This window comes from Capricornis sumatraensis, chromosome 10, assembly GCF_032405125.1.
Source record: "Capricornis sumatraensis isolate serow.1 chromosome 10, serow.2, whole genome shotgun sequence".
NCBI lineage: Eukaryota > Metazoa > Chordata > Mammalia > Artiodactyla > Bovidae > Capricornis > Capricornis sumatraensis.
The window spans coordinates 97,747,014-97,765,088 of record NC_091078.1 but is presented as its reverse complement, the minus strand read 5'-3'; the positions used below and the strand labels follow the sequence as shown (position 1 = coordinate 97,765,088).

The following is an 18,075-nucleotide window of genomic DNA, read 5'->3' as shown; positions in this document are numbered from 1 at the left end:
GGTGGGGCAGTGCTCAGCTCACTTCTACCTCCATCCGGCGAATGTCAATGGACAGGACAGTGGTGAAAAACAGCATCTGAAGGAAGAAGTCAGACACCAGGCCCACGACGGCAAAAAGGCAAAACTCCTGGAAAAAGGAAATGAGAGGACACTGCGACCTCAGGGCCCAGCACTGGAGAACTAGTTCCCTGCCTACTGCGGCCGCAGCCCCATGTGGGAGCCTCCAGACCACGGCCATGGGCCCTGACCACTGCACCCCCAACAGCTGGCACCCTGGACACTGCAGGGCAGTTTCTTGCCAGGCACAGCGAGGAGGAGAGATGCTGGAACTTTGGCATCTGGGAGCCGCCAAGGAGGCTGCAGCAGCAGCTCCCTACCTCCTCACGAGGGGGCAGCAGAGACCCCTTGTACTGATGCCCCAACCTGGAGAGTTCTGAGTGCCAGCAGCCTGCAGTATTCCAAAAGCCCTACCTAACTGAGGGCCCACCCCTTCATGTGCCAGGGACCAACACCTACTGAGAGCCCAGGCCTGGCCTGGTTTGGGGGCTCTCAGAAATCTCTTATTCCTGGCCAATGACTACACTGGACCAATGAAAGGAGAGCAATAGCACAGGGGAGAATTAATTCTACCCAGAAACTTAAAAGGGGAGTCGATTTTCTCCCCAAGCTCTGTGGATAGACGGAGTTTTCTCGGGTTTGGGTTTTCCTCCTCTGCCCTTGTTGAGACCTCTAGTGCATCACCATGGCTTCTACTCAACTGTGAGTAAAATGAAGAATGGAGTGCACGGTGGCACGTCAGCCCTCATGTCCCGAGACCATCCACGTCCTGCAGACGCCCTCTGGTGGGGTAGGGTGGGGAGCCTGGGGGCCCTGGGCTCCTTCCCAAGCCTCAGCAGGCCTGCCAGTTGTGGGGAAAGGACAGGAGGCGATGACTCCTTACTCCCTTCACAAAACTCCCAGAACAGGCAGCAACAGTGGGCTTCCCGCTCGCAGCCCCACGGCTCAGCAAGGGCTGGCGGCTCTCCCAGGGTGGGGCCACGTGTCTCGAGGGTTGGGAGTGGGTCAGGGCTCAGGCCTTGTAAGGCAGGGGGCCCTCACCACGTTCTGCCTGAGAGCTGGGAAGCGGGGCCTGACTGGACTGTGCTGTGGGCAGCCAGCTTCCCCTCCTGCCACTCAAGTGAGAGACGGCAGCAAGCGGCCACAGGCGAGAGGTCATGGGTCTCAGACTGCCAGGCTGGAGCTCGGCTTACTGAGTCCTCCTCCTGGGCCAGTTACACCAGGACCTCTCTGTGCACAGTGACAGCCAGCCTGCCAGCAGAGGGGCCACCTCACAGGAGAGGGCAGCAGCAAGGCGCGGTGTGCTCTGCACAGCTGGGAGGCTCAGTAATGGGCTCCACGCGGCCCAAGCTGCAGACCCGGAGGCCTCACCTGGATGGCAGGCACGAGGGTGAAGTAGCCAATGAGGACGATGCCCAGCTCTGTGGCCATGTTCTTCATGATGGACCAGCTCTCACTGCTCAGGCCTGCAGGGGACAACGGGGCCATAGGGCAACAACATAACCTCTGTCCACCGCACGTGGGCCGATGACTGCATGGCCCACAAGACAGCCGCCCACCAAAGTGCCCCAACCCTAAGGACCCTGCTATGGGCACAGCTCTACAGGGAAGAGGGGCCTGGAGGTCCGGAGGAGAGCTCCGACCATCTGAGGAAGGGAGAAGTGGGGTGCTGACTTGAGCAAACCCAGGAGAGCTACATGCACCCAGACCGGCATGTCCAGCCTCACACGTGGCAGAGGGCTCAAGGGACAGGAGAGCCGGCTGTGTCCTACCTCAGCCCCTCCCGGGCCCCAGGCTACCACACAGTCGCACATTTAAAGCTCTGAGCGCCTAGTGGGCAGTGGCCGTTTCCCCTGGTCTCCTCGGAACCCCACGTCTAGTGCAGGGCCTGGCGTCTCACACAGGCTCACAAAGCTTTGCTGAGTGAAGGAACAGCCTGCCTCTGGCCCTGTTGCCACAGACACGGGCTGAGGTGGACGAGGAAGAGGAGATGTGAGAGTTCAGACCTCCAGGCCCAGGCTCTTTCCCCACTTTCCCCAGAACCCAGCTCCTGCCACTAAGGCCACATGGGTCTTTCCTGGCAGTTGTGGAGGCACCTCTGAGCTGACCGGCTCCAGGGGCCTGGGCCTCATGTGATAGAGTGGGGCAGGAAAAGAGCAGCTGCCAGCCGGACAACGGGCCAAACACATGAGCCCACAGCAGAGGCGGTTTGTGGTCTTACTGACACGTGGACCTGGACAAAACAGGGCCCTGCGCTCCATGGCCACAGAGGGCTTACGCTAACAAGTGGGCGTGTTAGTGGAGGCCGGGGCGAGGGAGGCTCCTGGGCTCCCCGTTCCCTCGGCAGGAGGAGGTGCAGCACAACCCCCGCCGCCATGCCCCCGAGTCCCCTCCTGTTACCTTGGGCGATGCGCAGCTTCACCTCGAGGTCCACCGGGGTGGAGACGACGGACTTGGTGAGCACCAGCACGTTCTCCAGCCCGATGACCACCACCAGGTAGGGGAAGATCTCCCTGGGGACAGAGTGGGGGCGGGGGGAGGAGGGTGCTGAGGGAGCCCCCAACACATGGCTGCTCCTCCTGGGGGCCTGCGAGGTCTGGCCCACAGTGGGGGCTGCCAAGCAACTCCCACATCACAGGCCTGGAACCCCACCCTCCAGGAGGCCTCTGTCTACATGGCTTGCAGCTTTCAGGCCGGCTTCCAAGTCGTGCCGAGGAGCCAGCCACCATCCTGCTCTCCATCTGTCTAGTACCATGGGAAGAGGCCCCCACTGCCCAGCTGCCAGAGCACAGCTCCCCAGCCCTTCCCACACCACACCATCAGGCAGAGGAGCCCCCACAGCAGCACGCCGGGCCAGGCCAGGCCATCAGGACTAAACGGAAGGGAATGAGGCCAGCCTGAAGCCCTACTCGCCTCTGAAGAGAAGCTGCGTGTGGAGAAGGGTGATCGTTTCTAGAGAAAACTCCCCTAGCGCTCTCAGACCCCAGGCTCCTGCTCCCTGACTAGGGAGCACCAGGCTCTGGGGGGCAAGGGGAGGGGCTCTGAGGAGGCAGAGCAGACAGCTATCGTGGAGGGCTGATTAGCACCATCAGGTCTAGGAAAGGAAACGAGCGTTCTACAAACAAGGGAAGGAAGAGGAAACACACGATCGCTGTTCCTGGGAGCAGCCTGACAAAGCAAGGCAGGGCACAGGCCAGTTGGCCATGATCACTAACAGGCCGGCGGGGTCCAGGGCAGGACCATGTTTCCGAGAGAAACAGAAGGGAAGCAAATGATGGGAAGGTGACAAGTCAGAGTGTGCTTACGGCCTGTGTCTTTTAGAAAGCTTACTCCAAAGGGACCCACCAGGTAATTTAAATGTTTTAATATCGAGCAAGGAAGATACGTACTGTCTCTACGTTACACTCATCTATGGCTTCAGCTGTCGAGAAGCAATATGCACATGTATTTAAAATATATAAATACATGGTCGGATGGCATCACTGACTCAATGGACACGAGTTTGAGCAAACTCTGGGAGACAGTGAAGGACAGGGAAACCTGGCATGCTGTAGTCCACGGGGTCAAAAAAGTTAGACACAACTCAGCAACTTAACAAAAACAACTCACACATCTATATACCCTCAGACACACAGACACACACAATACATACACACATATATGCATAAACACATACATACACACATATAAAAACTTACCCCCATATACACACATGGAAATATACACATGAATATACACATACATACACACGCCTATGGATGTATTACATGTAAATATACATATGGTTTGTATATACATATGTATGATCATAAGCCAGGTAACTCAAAGAAGAAAAGACCCATACCTCTTAAGTGTCAAAATAACCATGTGAAAATATGGGTAACAGCAAGTGTCCAGCACAGGGCAGGCCAAGCACCCAGAGGTGCACGATGCTCCGGCCTGCAGGCCCACCCTGCCACCCAGGGGAGCCTGCTGGGACCTACCCGCCATTGAGGGTGGGCGTCAGGCCGAAGAGTGTGCAGAGCCCCACAGACATGAGCAGCGAGCTGAGCACCGTGACCACGGCAGCCAGAGCCAGGCCCCACTTGGACTTGACCATGTCAATCTTGCCTGGAGGGCAAAGAACGCGTCAGGGCAGCCTCTCCCCAGAGCCTGGCTCACCCGGCCCTGTATCCTGAGAGCTGGGAGCGGGCGTGCCTGACGGTCGAGGAAGGGAACGCCCTGGTTTGTGCAGAGAACATGGACCCTTCCCAGTCTCGGGGCACGGTGTCCTTGGAAACCTTCCCAGGAAGGGACTTTTTGTGAGTAGTGGGAGGAGCCCTGGACCTACCCAAGCCCCTCAGGCCCTGCTAGGGGATGAAGCCCCAGCTTTGGTGACCAGCTGGCACATTCTACATCTCTGCCTGGGCCCCTGAAGAGGCAGGGAAGGAGTGATCTGGAAATGCCCTATTATCTGGGAGAAAGCCCCAGCCTCCATGCTGTGGACCTACGTGTGGAGAAGTAGATGTAAGCAAACAGGATGATGTAGGTGGTCACCAGGGGGATGAGCTCAGCGATGCCAATCTCTTCCTTGAAGTGCACATGGACCAGGCTCTCTGCCCTGAGGCTGCAGTTGGGGCTGGGGTGCAGGAGCATCAGGCGGGCCCGCAGGCTGCCCAGGAACCTGGGTGGGGGGTGGGAGATGGCCTGTCCCTCTCTGTCCGGGGGACAAAGGCAATCCCTGAAGGAAGGTCTGCTGGGGATTCCCTCCTCGTGGTGTCTAACCTTCCCTTCAGTCTTGAGGGGGTTGGCCCAGCTGTCTCAGAGCGCCACTGAGCACCCCACCTCCCAGCCTATCACTGCACTCTGACTGCCACAGGCCCAGAACAGCCCATCAGGGGCCCCCTCCGTGCCCTCGCCCCTTGGGGAACTGTCTGCTGCACTCTCCCAAGTCACATGGGGCTCTGCAGTCACCAGCTGGGGTCCCCCACCCGAGGCTCCAGAGAGACCATGGAGGCACCAGGACCCTGAGCTTGCCAGGCCTGCCTTTCCCCCCGTTCTTAGCCAGCTGTCAGGTGGCCCCCCTCAAGCATGAGCAGACAGCACCCTGAGGGACATGAACATTTCAGCAGAAGGCCTGAGAACTCCGAGCTCCCAGGGGCACTGTGGACACTCCAAACGGAAAAGCTGCCTGCCATGCTGCAGCCCGGCCTTACTTGGCGTGGTAGTGCTGGAAGACCAGGGTGATGGTGTATGAGACCAGCCGCTTCCTGGTGTACAGGCTCACCCCGCTGTACTTCCCAGGGACGCCGAACAGCAGGTCTGCAGAGGGCAACAGGTGATGACAAAGGAGCGGCAGCTACGTACAGACACCGAGGACCCCTCTCTACCCCACCCTGAGAAACTCGGGGTAACCGCAGATCTGCTGGAGCAGCCTCTGAAGAGGACGTGGTGACTGACAGGCCCCCGATGGCTCTCGAGGGACTGCCCCGGCACCTTTGAGTGTGGCCGAGGTCTGCAGGGTTTTGGGCTCGTGCTGGTGGATGGTCCTGATGATGTCGGGGTCTGCGTGGAAGCGCTCCCTGTCATTCTGCCAGAAGTTCCCCGGGGACAGCAGCAGGCATCCATGCTCGGGCAGAAGGTTGCGGAGCTTCCTGAGGCCTGGCAGCAGGTCAGTCACCTGCAGGCACACGTCCTCTAGGCTTCTGGTCCCGGAGCTGTGCAGGGGACAGGACGAGGTGCTGCCGAGTCTGCCAGCCCCGCGTGTGAAGCTCCAAGGCACCTGGTGTCTCAAAGGGCCGAGGACAAGGGCACCTGGGGAAGTTCTTCCAGGGGCTCAGCCACCACGCTGGGAGGCAACCTGACCTTCCAAGTGTAAGTGGAGCCCCAAAGCCCAGCCCCTCCGAGCAGAGGCGTGCTCGAGAGTGAACAAAGCTCCCTCACTAGAACCCCTGCAGTTCGGCAGGCAGAGGAGGCAGGGTGAAAACCAGGGGCTGTGTGTGGTCCAAGCCGTCAGCTAACCTCAACTAGCACTGAGGCAGCCTGCAGGGCAGCACGCCCCAGAGAAGCACTATTGGGCTGGGACTCCTGGAGGGGACCTCTGGGCACAGCTGGCTTCTCGTCAGCTTGGCCACCATCACACCTGCATCTCACAAGCCCTGGGCAGTGAGCCCTCAGGGCCACCAGTCAACTGGGTCTCGGAGAGCCTGTCCCAGGGTCAGCCCAGTGGACCCGTCTGTGTGAGGCCAGGGGATGAAGCTCAGGGCTCTCCCTGGGCTATGGGCACAGGTCTGAGGGGGAACACAGCTGCAGTGGACCCACTGCATGCTGAGAAAGGCGAAGAGAGCTCACCCACCCTCTTAGTCTCGCAGAGCTGGCCAGCCCGGTGGATTTATGTTGAGGGCCGCGCCCCACCTTAGGTGCGGAGCTGGGTCAGGGAGGCTGGGCCCCGGCATGGATACCTGTCTTTCAGCACGTGGTTCCGAATCTCCTCCACCAGCTGGAATGCCCTCGAGAGAGGTGAGCGGAACACATCTACTGCTAGGAGGTTCTTGTGCCAGGGAGACACGGAAGACTTCACAAATATCTGCTGGATATAAGCCACCGGGGGCCCCACATACTGCGGAAGAGATGGGGGACGGTAGAAAGGTCAGTATTCATGCTGGGAAAATCCCGTGGACAGAGAAGCCAGGTGGGCTATACGGTCCATGGGGCTGCAAAGAGTTGGACACAACTGAGTGACTAAACCACCACCAGAAAGGCAGCTCAGCACAAGAGGGAGAAACACGGCCGGTCCTGGGTAAGGACTGACCGAGCACCTAGTATGGGCAAAGCCATGCAGCCCTTCAAACACGAAGATGCCCAGGGACTTCCACGGCAGCCCAGTGGTTAAGACTCTGAGCTTCCACAGCCGGGGACTCGGGCTGGATCCCTGGTCAGGAAATGGATCCCACATGCCACGAGTAAAGATCCCGCATACCCACAAAGATGGAAGATCCCGCGTGCCACCATTCAGACCTGGTGCAGCAAAGTAAGTATTAAAAACAAAAAAAGACTCTGTTCTTCCACTGCAAGGGGTGTGGGTTCCACCCTGGTCAGGGAACTAAGATCCCACATGCTGCATGGTGTGACCAAAAAAAAATTTTTTTTTTACAATGAAGACGTTCACAAGGGCCTTCTCACCACTGAATAAACCACTTTCCTACATATTTCTCAACAGAACAGCGACCACAGGCCATTAACTGAGTCTGGCACCTGTTTTACTAAATAAAGTTTTCCTGGAACAGAGCCACGGCCACCCCATTCCACACTGTTCTGCTTTCACACCACAAGAGGTGAGAGTTCACAACAGGCGGAGTGACTCTCAAAGCCTGCCCAAGACCTGTATTACCTAGCCCTTGACGCCAAACGCCCGAGGACCTGCCAAGAGGCCACAAGCTCCCCAAGGGTAGAACCTATTGTGCTGACCCTGGTTTTGCCACTTGCAGGTCAGTGGATTTTGAGCTCAGCAGATCCAGTTTTAAATCTCTGCTCTCCAAAGTGTGTGGCCTTGGAAATAACTTTGATGTCTCTGGATTTCAGTTTCCTCAGTGTGACATGGGGATAATGACATTCACACTGCAGCATCACTAGGATGCATGTACACACACACACACACAGTGCACACAGAGACTAAGTGTCCATGGACGCATAGGCAAGCACAGGTGTGGCTTGCACAGGTGTCCTCTCACTGGCTGGCACGACTCTCCTATGAGAAGCAAAGTGACTCCAGGTCTCAGGACTTGAGCAGGATGGTGTGAGGATTCGTACCCAGATCTCACTGAAACACCACACTTCCCTCACTAGAACCTGCCATTATATCTTTAAAGGCACTTAAGTGACAAAGTGACACACACGTAACAGGAAAGGAATGACTCTCGGTGGATGCGTCGAGGAGCAGCCCCAAAACAAGACTGGACTGGCTGCGGCAGGGTTATGGCCAGGAGGAGCTGCGTGGGGGCCACAAGGTGGGGAGGGGTAGTGGCGGGGGCGAGAGGGGTGGTGAGGCGGTGGGGAGGGGTAGTGGGGGGCGGGAGGGGTACTGGGGGGGCGGGAGGGTCGGTGAGGCGGTGGGGAGGGGTAGTGGGGGGCGGGAGGGGTAGTGGGGGGCGGCGGGAGGGGTGCTCCGGTGGTGGGAGGCAGGAGGGCAGGAGCAGCCCAGACAGCACAGAGGCGTCCTGACGGGAGTCACAGAAATCACAGAGCAAGGAGGGAGCCGGGATGACGCTTGACTGAACTGTCTGGATTTTAACCAGGTGACAAAGAAAAGCCCTGACTATCTCAGAGGGAAGGGTGACCTTACAAAGCAGTGCTCAAGGGAACACTAAAGCTAGGCCATCATCCACCCGGGACAGGGAAGGCCAGCCTGCAGCCCTGGGGTGCTGTGAGGCGCCAGCTGGAGGAAGCCAGGCCTGGTCGGGGACGGGGGGACATCCCGACACCTGTGCGGCCGTCAGGAATTCTGAAGGGCAGGTGTGAGCAGAGGATGCCATCCACCAGCAATGACGCTGTGCTCCAGCATGAGCAAGGGCCAAGACACTGATCACACAAAGCACCCCAGGCACCACCTGAGCCTCGGTGAAGTGTGCACTTCTGACAGGCGCTGGGGACAGAAGCCTCACCCGCTTCGCCTTCTGCATGGACCAGGCCCAGCGGACGATGCCAGGAGGTGCAGAGGGACCTGCCCAGAACGGACGCCACCTGAGCTCCTCGGCTCGACATGGCTCGCAGCTTCACAGGAGGGCGACACTGGGGTGAGCACCCTCCAGCAACTCCGTGAAGGACACAGCGTGGCACCCAGGGACAGCTGGCCCTGTAGCGCCACTAGACTCTGTTCCCAGTGGGCACGAGGCTGTGACCGCAGAGACCACCTCCTCCACCCCCCACCCCGAGGCCCAACTGAAGCTTCAGTTTCCAAGCAGGACTGCTCCCTGGCCCTCCAGTCCAAATCCAGCCCCCGCCAGGCCTCCATTTCAGCAGAGCAACAAAGAACGTACTTCAGAACCAGAGCTCTCGATCACGGCTCTTGGGACGGCCCCAGGAGTTCTGTGAGTACCACATTTCTTCTCAGATTTCTTCTCCGAAGTGTATCTACTATCATCACCTCATCATTGTTAGGGGAGAGGATCCACGGCTTTCAGACTGCACAGAATCTGAACCCCCTCAGCCCTGCATGCCTCTCTCTCCTTTGACCTTCCATCCGCTCTGGTAAACCCCCCGGCTCGTCTGCTTTCACTCCTCAGCAGGTGAGGCTCACCAGGCAAAACCACAGAGAGGACAGCCCACGCTCAGCCGTGCGCTTTGCCTGGCTGGCCCTCCGTCTGTAGGCCGGCCCTCACTCGCCCTCCTGACTTTCAGCTGAACTCTCCAAGTGGCTATCCCACATCCGCCCAGCTCTTTCAGAATGTTGGGTCAGTCCAGCATGTCTGTATCAAACTCATCGTCCAGTGTATGTGCCCTCAACTCCCCTCTTCCAGGCATCCAAACTCTCTTACGGCGGTTTATCTAACAGGCAGGAGCCTAACTCCTGTCATTCATTCACTGTCCCACTCACTGTCTCGGTTGGGGTTCCCCCAGCAGCAAACCCTGGACACACGGTGTCCTCAGGAGGTGGTGGGAACACGGGGAAGGGAGCAGGGACGGGGCAGGGCAAGGAAGGCCGCCACCACAGGTGGGCTGCTGAGCAAGTGACCCTTGTGGACGACGGTTTAGCTGAGTTACCCCACATAAAGGATGACGGCTGAGGTTACTCACCAAGACCTCCTACAGTTACAGATTAAGGGCAGCTCCTAGGGGATGTGGATTCTCCGGCACCTCAGGCCTTCCGTGCCAGAGGTCTCTGACAAATGAGATGCGGATGCTGGTGGCTGGCAGGCACGACCATGGGAGCAGAAGAGGTGGGCAGGACCTACCGCTCACTGCTGGGCCTCCCCATAATCCCTGCTTGAAACTCAAGACACAGACATGGAAGCCTACGACATGGAAACAGACGACACAAGGTATCCTAAGTGGGTGACGGAGAGCGCCTAAGGGCCAGTGGACTCCAGATGCCTCTGGGAACAGAGGGAGGGGCCCTCACAGATGGGGGCTTCTAATGTAGCCCCCAATAAGCCCCACTTCCTCATGCTCATGCCGAACGGTAATTCCCCTGGAGAGTGGGCTGGACCTGGTGACTTGCTTCTGAGAATATAGCAAAATGATGAGCTCTTTATTTCTGAGATTGGACTACGAAAGACTATTACTCTTAAGACCATTATGCTAAGTGAAATAAACCAAGCACAAAAAGGCAAACACCACATGATTCCACTGATATGAGGTGCCTAAAGGAGTCAAATTCAGAATGTCAGAAAGCAGAAAGATGGTTATCAGGGGTTGGAGAAGGGGGAATATAGTTATTGTTTAACTGGTGCAGAGTGTCTGTTTTATGAGATGAAGCATTATTGAGAAGAATAGTGGTAACGGTTGTACAATGTGAATGCATTTAATGCCACTGGACTGTACACTTAGATATAGTTAAGAGAGGGGATTCCCTGGTGGCCCAGTGGTTAGGGCTTGGTGTCTCTGCTGCCACGATCTGTCTTAAACGGAAGGAAAACATCCTGACTCTCCCACGGCCCCGTCCTCACAGCCACCACTCTGCTGGCATCAGCCGCACTGTGACACGCTCCAAAAAGGTCCGCAAGGCACGGAACTGAGGGTGTTTCCAGCCAGCACATAGTGAGGGACCAGGGGCCGCAGCCCCAGCCTGCAGGGGGCGTGCTTCCCTCACTGTCTGACATGGATGCAGGCTCTGAGACAACTGCAGCCCTCATAGCGTGACTAAGAGACCCTGAGCTAAAGGACCCAGATAAGAAAATCAGTCTCAGAGAGATGACAAGAGTATGCCCAAGGCCACACAGCAGCAGAGGCAGGATTCAAGCCTGGGGCTGCCCAATTCCCAGCCTTTGAGTCCTACATGCCGGGGTGGTTCTGAACCATGTGGGTCCCATGGAGAACAGGGCACAGAAGCAAAGGCCCAGCACAGCAGTGCTGGAGGGGAGCTGAGGTCCTAGGGCCTGCGGGGTCTCAGTTGCCACTGTCTCAGCATGAGAGCCCTGACCTGGGCTCCTCAGAAACCTCACATTCAGGCTTAGGATGCCACCACCCACGCTGCAGGGCTGGCCTGGAAGCCCAGGCACCCAGACGGACCGGCAGGCAGGGTCTGGCATGAGGGTCAGGTTTCCATGATGAGTCAGTCTAGCAGGGCCAAGCCAGAGCAGGACATCTCAGGCTTGCTGTTGCTTTAAACACAATCCCTGGGCCTGCCTGGTGGTCCAGTGGTAAAGAATCTGCCCGTCGATGGACACAGGTTTGATCCCTGGTCTGAGAAGATCCCATGTGTGGTGGAGCAGTTAAGCCTGTGGACCATGTCTGTTTAGCCTGTGCTCTATAGCCCGGGAGCCCTAGGGTGCTGAAACCCGCGCACCCTAGCATCGCAACAAGAGAGGCCACTGCAATGAGAGGCCTGCGCATGGCAACTGGAGAAAAGCCAGCGCAGCAACAAAGACACAACGCAGCCAAATTTAAAGAAAATTAAAACAAAAAAAGCTTGTCTAAACACACACACACACACACACACAATCTGTCCTTCACTTTCAGAGAAAGCATCCTAGAGCTCCAGGCCCGTTGCCTTTGCGCTGACATACCCAGGAGCCCCTGACAGCACTCCCACTGCTCAGCTCCTGGAGGACAGGGCTCCTGCTCCTTGCTCCCCAGCCCTGGACAGGCGGGGAATGGCTGTGGGGGGCGGCGCAGGGGCCATGCTGGGGTTCACATTCTAGCTCCACCCCCAGCTGCGTGCCTCGGACAAGGGTCTCTACACTCTCCAAGCCTCAGTCCCAGGCTTACTGAGGGAAACGGGGACAGACCCTCAGAACTCGGCAGATCACTGTGCGGACGGAACAACACAACACCAGCAACCAGCCAGTGAGCCAGGTGGCCCGGCGCATGCCAGTCATACCTAGTGACGTCATTGTGTCCTAAAGCTCTTACATGCTGCCTTGCGATCCCTGTAAAATGAAGCCCCCTTCGCCTCTCTGGCCCCTCACCCTCCTCCTAGGCACCACCATCCCCGTCTCCAGGTTTCTAGAAGACTGACCATCTTACCACCACCCTCACCACGTCGCTGCCTCTAAGGGCTCAGCTTCCCACTGCCGAGAGGATTCATTTAAACTCCAGAGCCCAGGATTTAACTTGGTCCCAACTACCTGATCACCTATCAAGCTTCAAGAAGAAAGCCTCACTTCAGACTTCTGTCTCTTAGTGACACATACGCAGAGCACTCCTGGTGCACTTAGAACCTCTGAGCACAGGACCCTCTGCCCTGCCCTCCGCTCTGGCCAGATGTAAGCAAGAACAGTGGTGACAGCCAGACTCATTTACAGGTCCAGTGATGGGCCAGACACCGACCTGAATTTGCATCCTTTCACTTCATCCTGTGACAACTGTAATGCAAGTATAAATATTATCCCCATTTTACGAATGTGGAAACCAAGGTACAGAGTCGTTACATAACCTGCCCAAGGTCACACAGTTGAGAAATGGCAAGTCTTCACCTTTCCACTTTGCTCTGGTAAAAACACCCCTCCTCCCAGTGGGAACTGACCTCCCCGCACCCCCACATGGGGGTGATCAGTGACTCCAACACATGCCAGGCCTAACCCAGGGCACAAGATGCCGGCAGACTTGATTGGAGTCTTTTCTGGAGGACACACACACACGAGGCCCAACTGCAGGGTGCAGCCTCCATCCCACTGTAGGAACACGTCAATAAAAGGGGAGAAGAGGGCTACATAGAGAGATACCTCCAGCACACAGAAAGAATTATAACTCAGTAAAAGAAATCCATCACCCACACACCTATGGGCACCTTATCTTTGACAAAGGAGGCAAGAATATACAAAGGAGAAATGACAGTCTCTTCAATAAGTGGTGTTGAGAAAACTGGACAGCCACCCGTAAAAGGATGAAACTAGAACACTTCCTAATGCCATACACAAAGGTAAACTCAAAACGGATTACAGACCTAAATGTAACACCAGAAACTATAAAACCCTGAAGAGGAAAACTTAGGCAGACCGCTCTGACATAAATCATAGCAAGACCGTCTGTGACCCATGTCCTAGAATGATGGAAATAAAAACAAAAATAAATGGGATCTAATTAAACTTAAAAGCTTCTGCACAGCAAAGGAAACTATAGGCCATCATCAAAATATCTACAAACAATAAATGCTGGAGAGGATGTGGAGAAAAGGGAAACTTCTTACACTGTTGATGGCAATGTAAACTGATTCAGCCACTGTGGAGAACAGTATGGAACTTTTCTTTAAAAACTAAGACTAAAACTACCATATGACCCAAAAATCCCACTACTGGGTATACACTCTGAAAAAACCATAACTGAAAATGACATCTGTACCCCAATGCTCACTGCAGCACTGTTTACAATAGCCAGAACATGGGGGCAACCTAGATGTCCACTGACAGATGAATGGATAAAGAACTTGTGGTGCATATACACAATGGAATATTACTCAGCCACAAAAAGGAACACATCTGAGTCAGTTCCAGTGAGGTGGCTCAGTCAAGGGCCTGTTATTCAGAGTGAAGTCAGAAAGGGAAAAACAAGTATCATATAGCAATGCATATATATGAAATCTAGAAAAATGGTACAGATGAACCCATTTGTAGGGCAGCAATAGAGATGCATGGGAGATAAGTCATGTATCTTTCAAGACACACTCATCTCCCATGCTAGTAAGGCTATGCTCAAAATCCGTCAAGGCAGGCTTCAGCACTATGTGAAATGAGAACTTCCAGATTTGTAAGCTGGGTTTAGAAAGGCTGAGAAACCAGAGATCAAATTGCCAACATTCTCTGGATCATAGAGAAAGCAAGGGAATTCCAGAAAAATATTTACCTCTACGTTTAGAGGTTAACATTTAGCTTCATTGACTACACTAAAGCCTTTGACTGCGTGGATTGTAACAAACTGTAGAAAACTCTTAAAGAGATGAGAATACCAGACTATCTTACCTGTCTCCTGAGAAATCTGTATGCGGGTCAGGAAGCTACAGTCAGAACCTTGTATGGAACAACCAACTGGTTCAAGACTGAGAAAGGAGTATGACAAGGCTGTTTATTGTCAACCTGTTTGTTTAAACTTTACACAGAGCACATCATTCAAAAAGCCAGGCTGAATGAGTTACAAGCTGGAATCAAGATTCCTGGGACAAATATCAACAACCTCAGGTATGGAGATGATACTATTTTAATGGCAAAAAGCTAAGAGGAACTATAAAGAGCCTTTTGATAAGGGTGAAAGAGGAAAGTGAAAAAAGTTGGCTTAAAACTCAGTATTACAAAAACACAGATCATGGCATCTGGTGCTATGACTTCATGGCAAACAGAAGGGGAAAAGGTGGAAGCAGGGACACATTTCCTCTTCTTGGGCTCTAAAATCAGTAAGTGGATGGTCACCATGGGTCACAGAAGGTCTTGCTATGATTTATGTCAGAGCGTTCTGCCTAAGTTTTCCTCTTCAGGGTTTTATAGTTTCTGGTGTTACATTTAGGTCAGTAATCCATTTTGAGTTTACCTTTGTGTATGGCATTAGGAAGTGTTCTAGTTTCATCCTTTTACGGGTGGCTGTCCAGTTTTCCCAACACCACTTACTGAAGTGGATGGTGACTGCAGTCATGAAATTAGAAGATGACTGCTTCTTGGCAGGGAAGTTATGACAAACCTGGACAGTGTGTTTAAAAGGAAAGATACCACTTCGTCAACAAAGGTCCATCTAGTCAAGGCTATGGTCTTTCCAGTAGCCATGTATGGATGTGGGAGCTGGACCATAAAGAAGGCAAAGCCCAGAAGAATTGATGCCTTCGAACTGTGGTACTAAAGACTCTTGAGCGTCCCTTGGACAGCAAGAAAATCAAACCAGTCATTGGAAGGACTGATGCTGAAGCTCCAATACTGTGGCCACCTGATGCGAAGAGCTGACTCAGTGGAAAAGCCCCTGATCCTGGGAAACACTGAGGGCACAAGGAGAAGGGAGGACAGAGGGGGAGATGACTGGGTGGCATCACCGACTCAATAAACACGAACTTGGGGAAACCCTGCGAGATGGTAAGGGACAGGGAAGCCTGGCGTGCTGCAGCCCATGGGGTCACAAAGGGTCAGACGTGTCTTGGCAACTGAACAACAAGAGAGATGCAGACATAGAGAACAGACTTCCGGACACAGAGGGGGAAGGAGAAGGTGGGACGAACTGAGAGAGAGCACTGAAGCATTACCATATGTAAAACAGACAGCTAGTTGGAAGCTGCTCTGTAACAACCTAGAAGGGTGGGATGGGGCGGGGCTGGGAGGGAAGTTCATGAGGGAGGGGACACACGCCTACCTATGGCTGATTCATGTTGATCTATGGCAGAAACCAACACAACATTGTGAAGCAATTATCCTCCAATTAAAAATACATTTTAAAAAAGTAAAGTCTTCACATGGAAAGAACAGGGACATCACAGTTATCCTGCAACAATTCTATATATAAACTTTTCCTAAGGGGGGTGAAAATCACTTAAGAGGCAAAAATGCCAGTTACAATTAAACATCCCTGAAAACTTGTACCTGTCCATGTTTAACATGTTAGTTAAGAAGAATGATAAACTATTCTCTTGGTACAAATTCCTTTCTAAGATACATTAAACAAGAAACAGGGAAAGTTTGTTAGAGAAAGTGCTAGCGTATAATCTTCTTGAAAATTTATTTTTTTTTTCTTTTTGTAAAAGCAGTGCAAGTCTATTGTAATACGCAACCTAAAAGTAAATGTTGTTTGCATTTTAATGGATTTGATACTAGTTTTTTCCTACGCACCAGGGCTTCCCTGGTTGCAATGCAGGAGACCTGGTTTTGATCCCTGGGTTGGGAAGATCCCCTGCAGTAGGAAATGGCAACCCACTCCAGAATTCTTGCCTGGAGAACTCAATGGACAGAGGAGTCCGGCGGGCTACAGTCCATGAGGTCACAGAGTCGGACATCATTGAGCAAATACTTTTTCTATGCATGTATTTTTTAAACAGTTGGTATAGTACATGTAGTGTTTTATCTTTGGCTTTTCTTAATTAATCTACTTTGTTGAGCTTAAAAATCTATTTAATGGGTACATTCAAGTATGTGGCTGTACTGCAGCCATGAAATTAAAAGACGCTTACTCCTTGGAAGAAAAGTTATGACCAACCTAGATAGTATATTCAAAAGCAGAGACATTACTTTGCCGACTAAGGTCCGTCTAGTCAAGGCTATGGTTTTTCCTGTGGTCATGTATGGATGTGAGTTGGACTGTGAAGAAGGCTGAGCGCCAAAGAATTGATGCTTTTGAACTGTGGTGTTGGAGAACACTCTTGAGAGTCCCTTGGACTGCAAGGAGATCCAACCAGTCCATTCTGAAGGAGATCAACCCTGGGATTTCTTTGGAAGGAATGATGCTAAAGCTGAAGCTCCAGTACTTTGGCCACCTCATGCGAAGAGTTGACTCACTGGAAAAGACTCTGATGCTGGGAGGGATTGGGGGCAGGAGGAGAAGGGGACGACCGAGGATGAGATGGCTGGATGGTATCACGGACTCGATGGACGCAAGTCTGAGTGAACTCCGGAAGATGGTGATGGACAGGGAGGCCTGGTGTGCTGCGATTCATGGGATCGCAAAGAGTCGGACTGAGTGACTGAACTGAACTGAAACTTTACTTATTTCTCTATTTAAAGGATATCTAGATTATTGCACGTTTTCTATTATCAATATACTTCTTTGAATAGCTTCGCATATTAAAAAAAATCCACACAACTCAGCTCAAAATGAGCAAAATACTGAAACACCCTTCTTGTCACAAAGGAAGATGTGCAAATACAACAAGACCTCAAAAATATTCATCTGGAAAATGCAAATTTAAAACCACAACTAAGCACCTCCCTGATGGCCCGGTGGTTAGGAATTCACCTGCCAATGCAGGAGACATGGGTTCAAACCCTGGTCCAGGAAGATTCCAGATGCTGCAAGGCAACAAAGCCTTGAGTGCGGCTCAACTACTGAGCCCGAGAGCCACAACTACCAAAACCTGAGCACTCTAGGGCCTGTGCTCCACAGCAAGAGCAGCCACCACGATGCGAAGCCCACACGCCGCGCCTAGAAAGCAGCCTCCACTCGACGCAACTGGAGAAAGCCAAACTTGCAGCAATGCAGACCCAGCACAACTAAAACTAAATAAAACTCTTAAAAAAGAAAGCCACGCTAAATTGTTCCATACTTCTGTAAAAAAGACTAAAAACAAAAAAACACAAAAAAACCCCTGATAGTACCAAGAACTTTAGAGCACAAAGACTGAACTTTACTGTACAGAAATTTAAAAAATACTTTAGGAGGCTGACAGACGTGAAAAGAGTGACACTTGACCTCCGTACTCTTCCTTCTAAAACCCCACAAGCTGAGACTAGTCTAGAGAGAGAGAAACAAAGCCCCGCTTGAGGAACACGCCTCGAAACTGTCAAGGTCATCGAGAACAAGGCAAGTCTGAGAAACTATCACCAAGGCAAAGTAAGGAAACCAGATTTCCTCAGCTTGTCCCCACGTCCTTTCTCTCTCCTGAGATCCCATCCAGGATACCATGTTATATCCAGCTGTCCTGTCTTATGAGGCTTCTCTTGGCTGGGACAGTTTCTTGGACTCTTTTTTTCTGATGACCTTGACAGTCGTGAGGAGCGCTGGTCAGGACTGTGTAGACTACTCCTTACAGATCTGTCCGATGCTCTTCTCACGATCAGACTGGGATTATGGTGTTTGCGGAGGAAGAACATAGAGATAAGCACCCTTCTCGTCACACATCAAGGTACATACCATCAACCTGATTCACCACTGCTGATGGTGACCCCGAACACCGTGTCGAGAGCCACCTATCAGGGTTTCCAC

General features: G+C 53.4%; 1 protein-coding gene across 3 annotated transcripts in view; it reads right to left on the bottom strand.

The window, feature by feature from the left end:
• Positions 1–18,075, bottom strand: part of SCAP (SREBF chaperone) — a 48,455-nt gene that overhangs the window by 6,720 nt on the left and 23,660 nt on the right. For all 3 annotated transcript variants that reach the window (XM_068982163.1, XM_068982165.1, XM_068982164.1), the window contains exons 3-10: positions 6,498–6,655; positions 5,533–5,753; positions 5,253–5,358; positions 4,548–4,720; positions 4,041–4,167; positions 2,458–2,570; positions 1,429–1,523; positions 29–127 (exon numbers count right to left, since the gene is read on the bottom strand). In XM_068982163.1, coding sequence (XP_068838264.1) covers positions 29–127; positions 1,429–1,523; positions 2,458–2,570; positions 4,041–4,167; positions 4,548–4,720; positions 5,253–5,358; positions 5,533–5,753; positions 6,498–6,655 — 1,092 coding nt within the window. The remainder of the gene's footprint in view (positions 1–28; positions 128–1,428; positions 1,524–2,457; positions 2,571–4,040; positions 4,168–4,547; positions 4,721–5,252; positions 5,359–5,532; positions 5,754–6,497; positions 6,656–18,075) is intronic.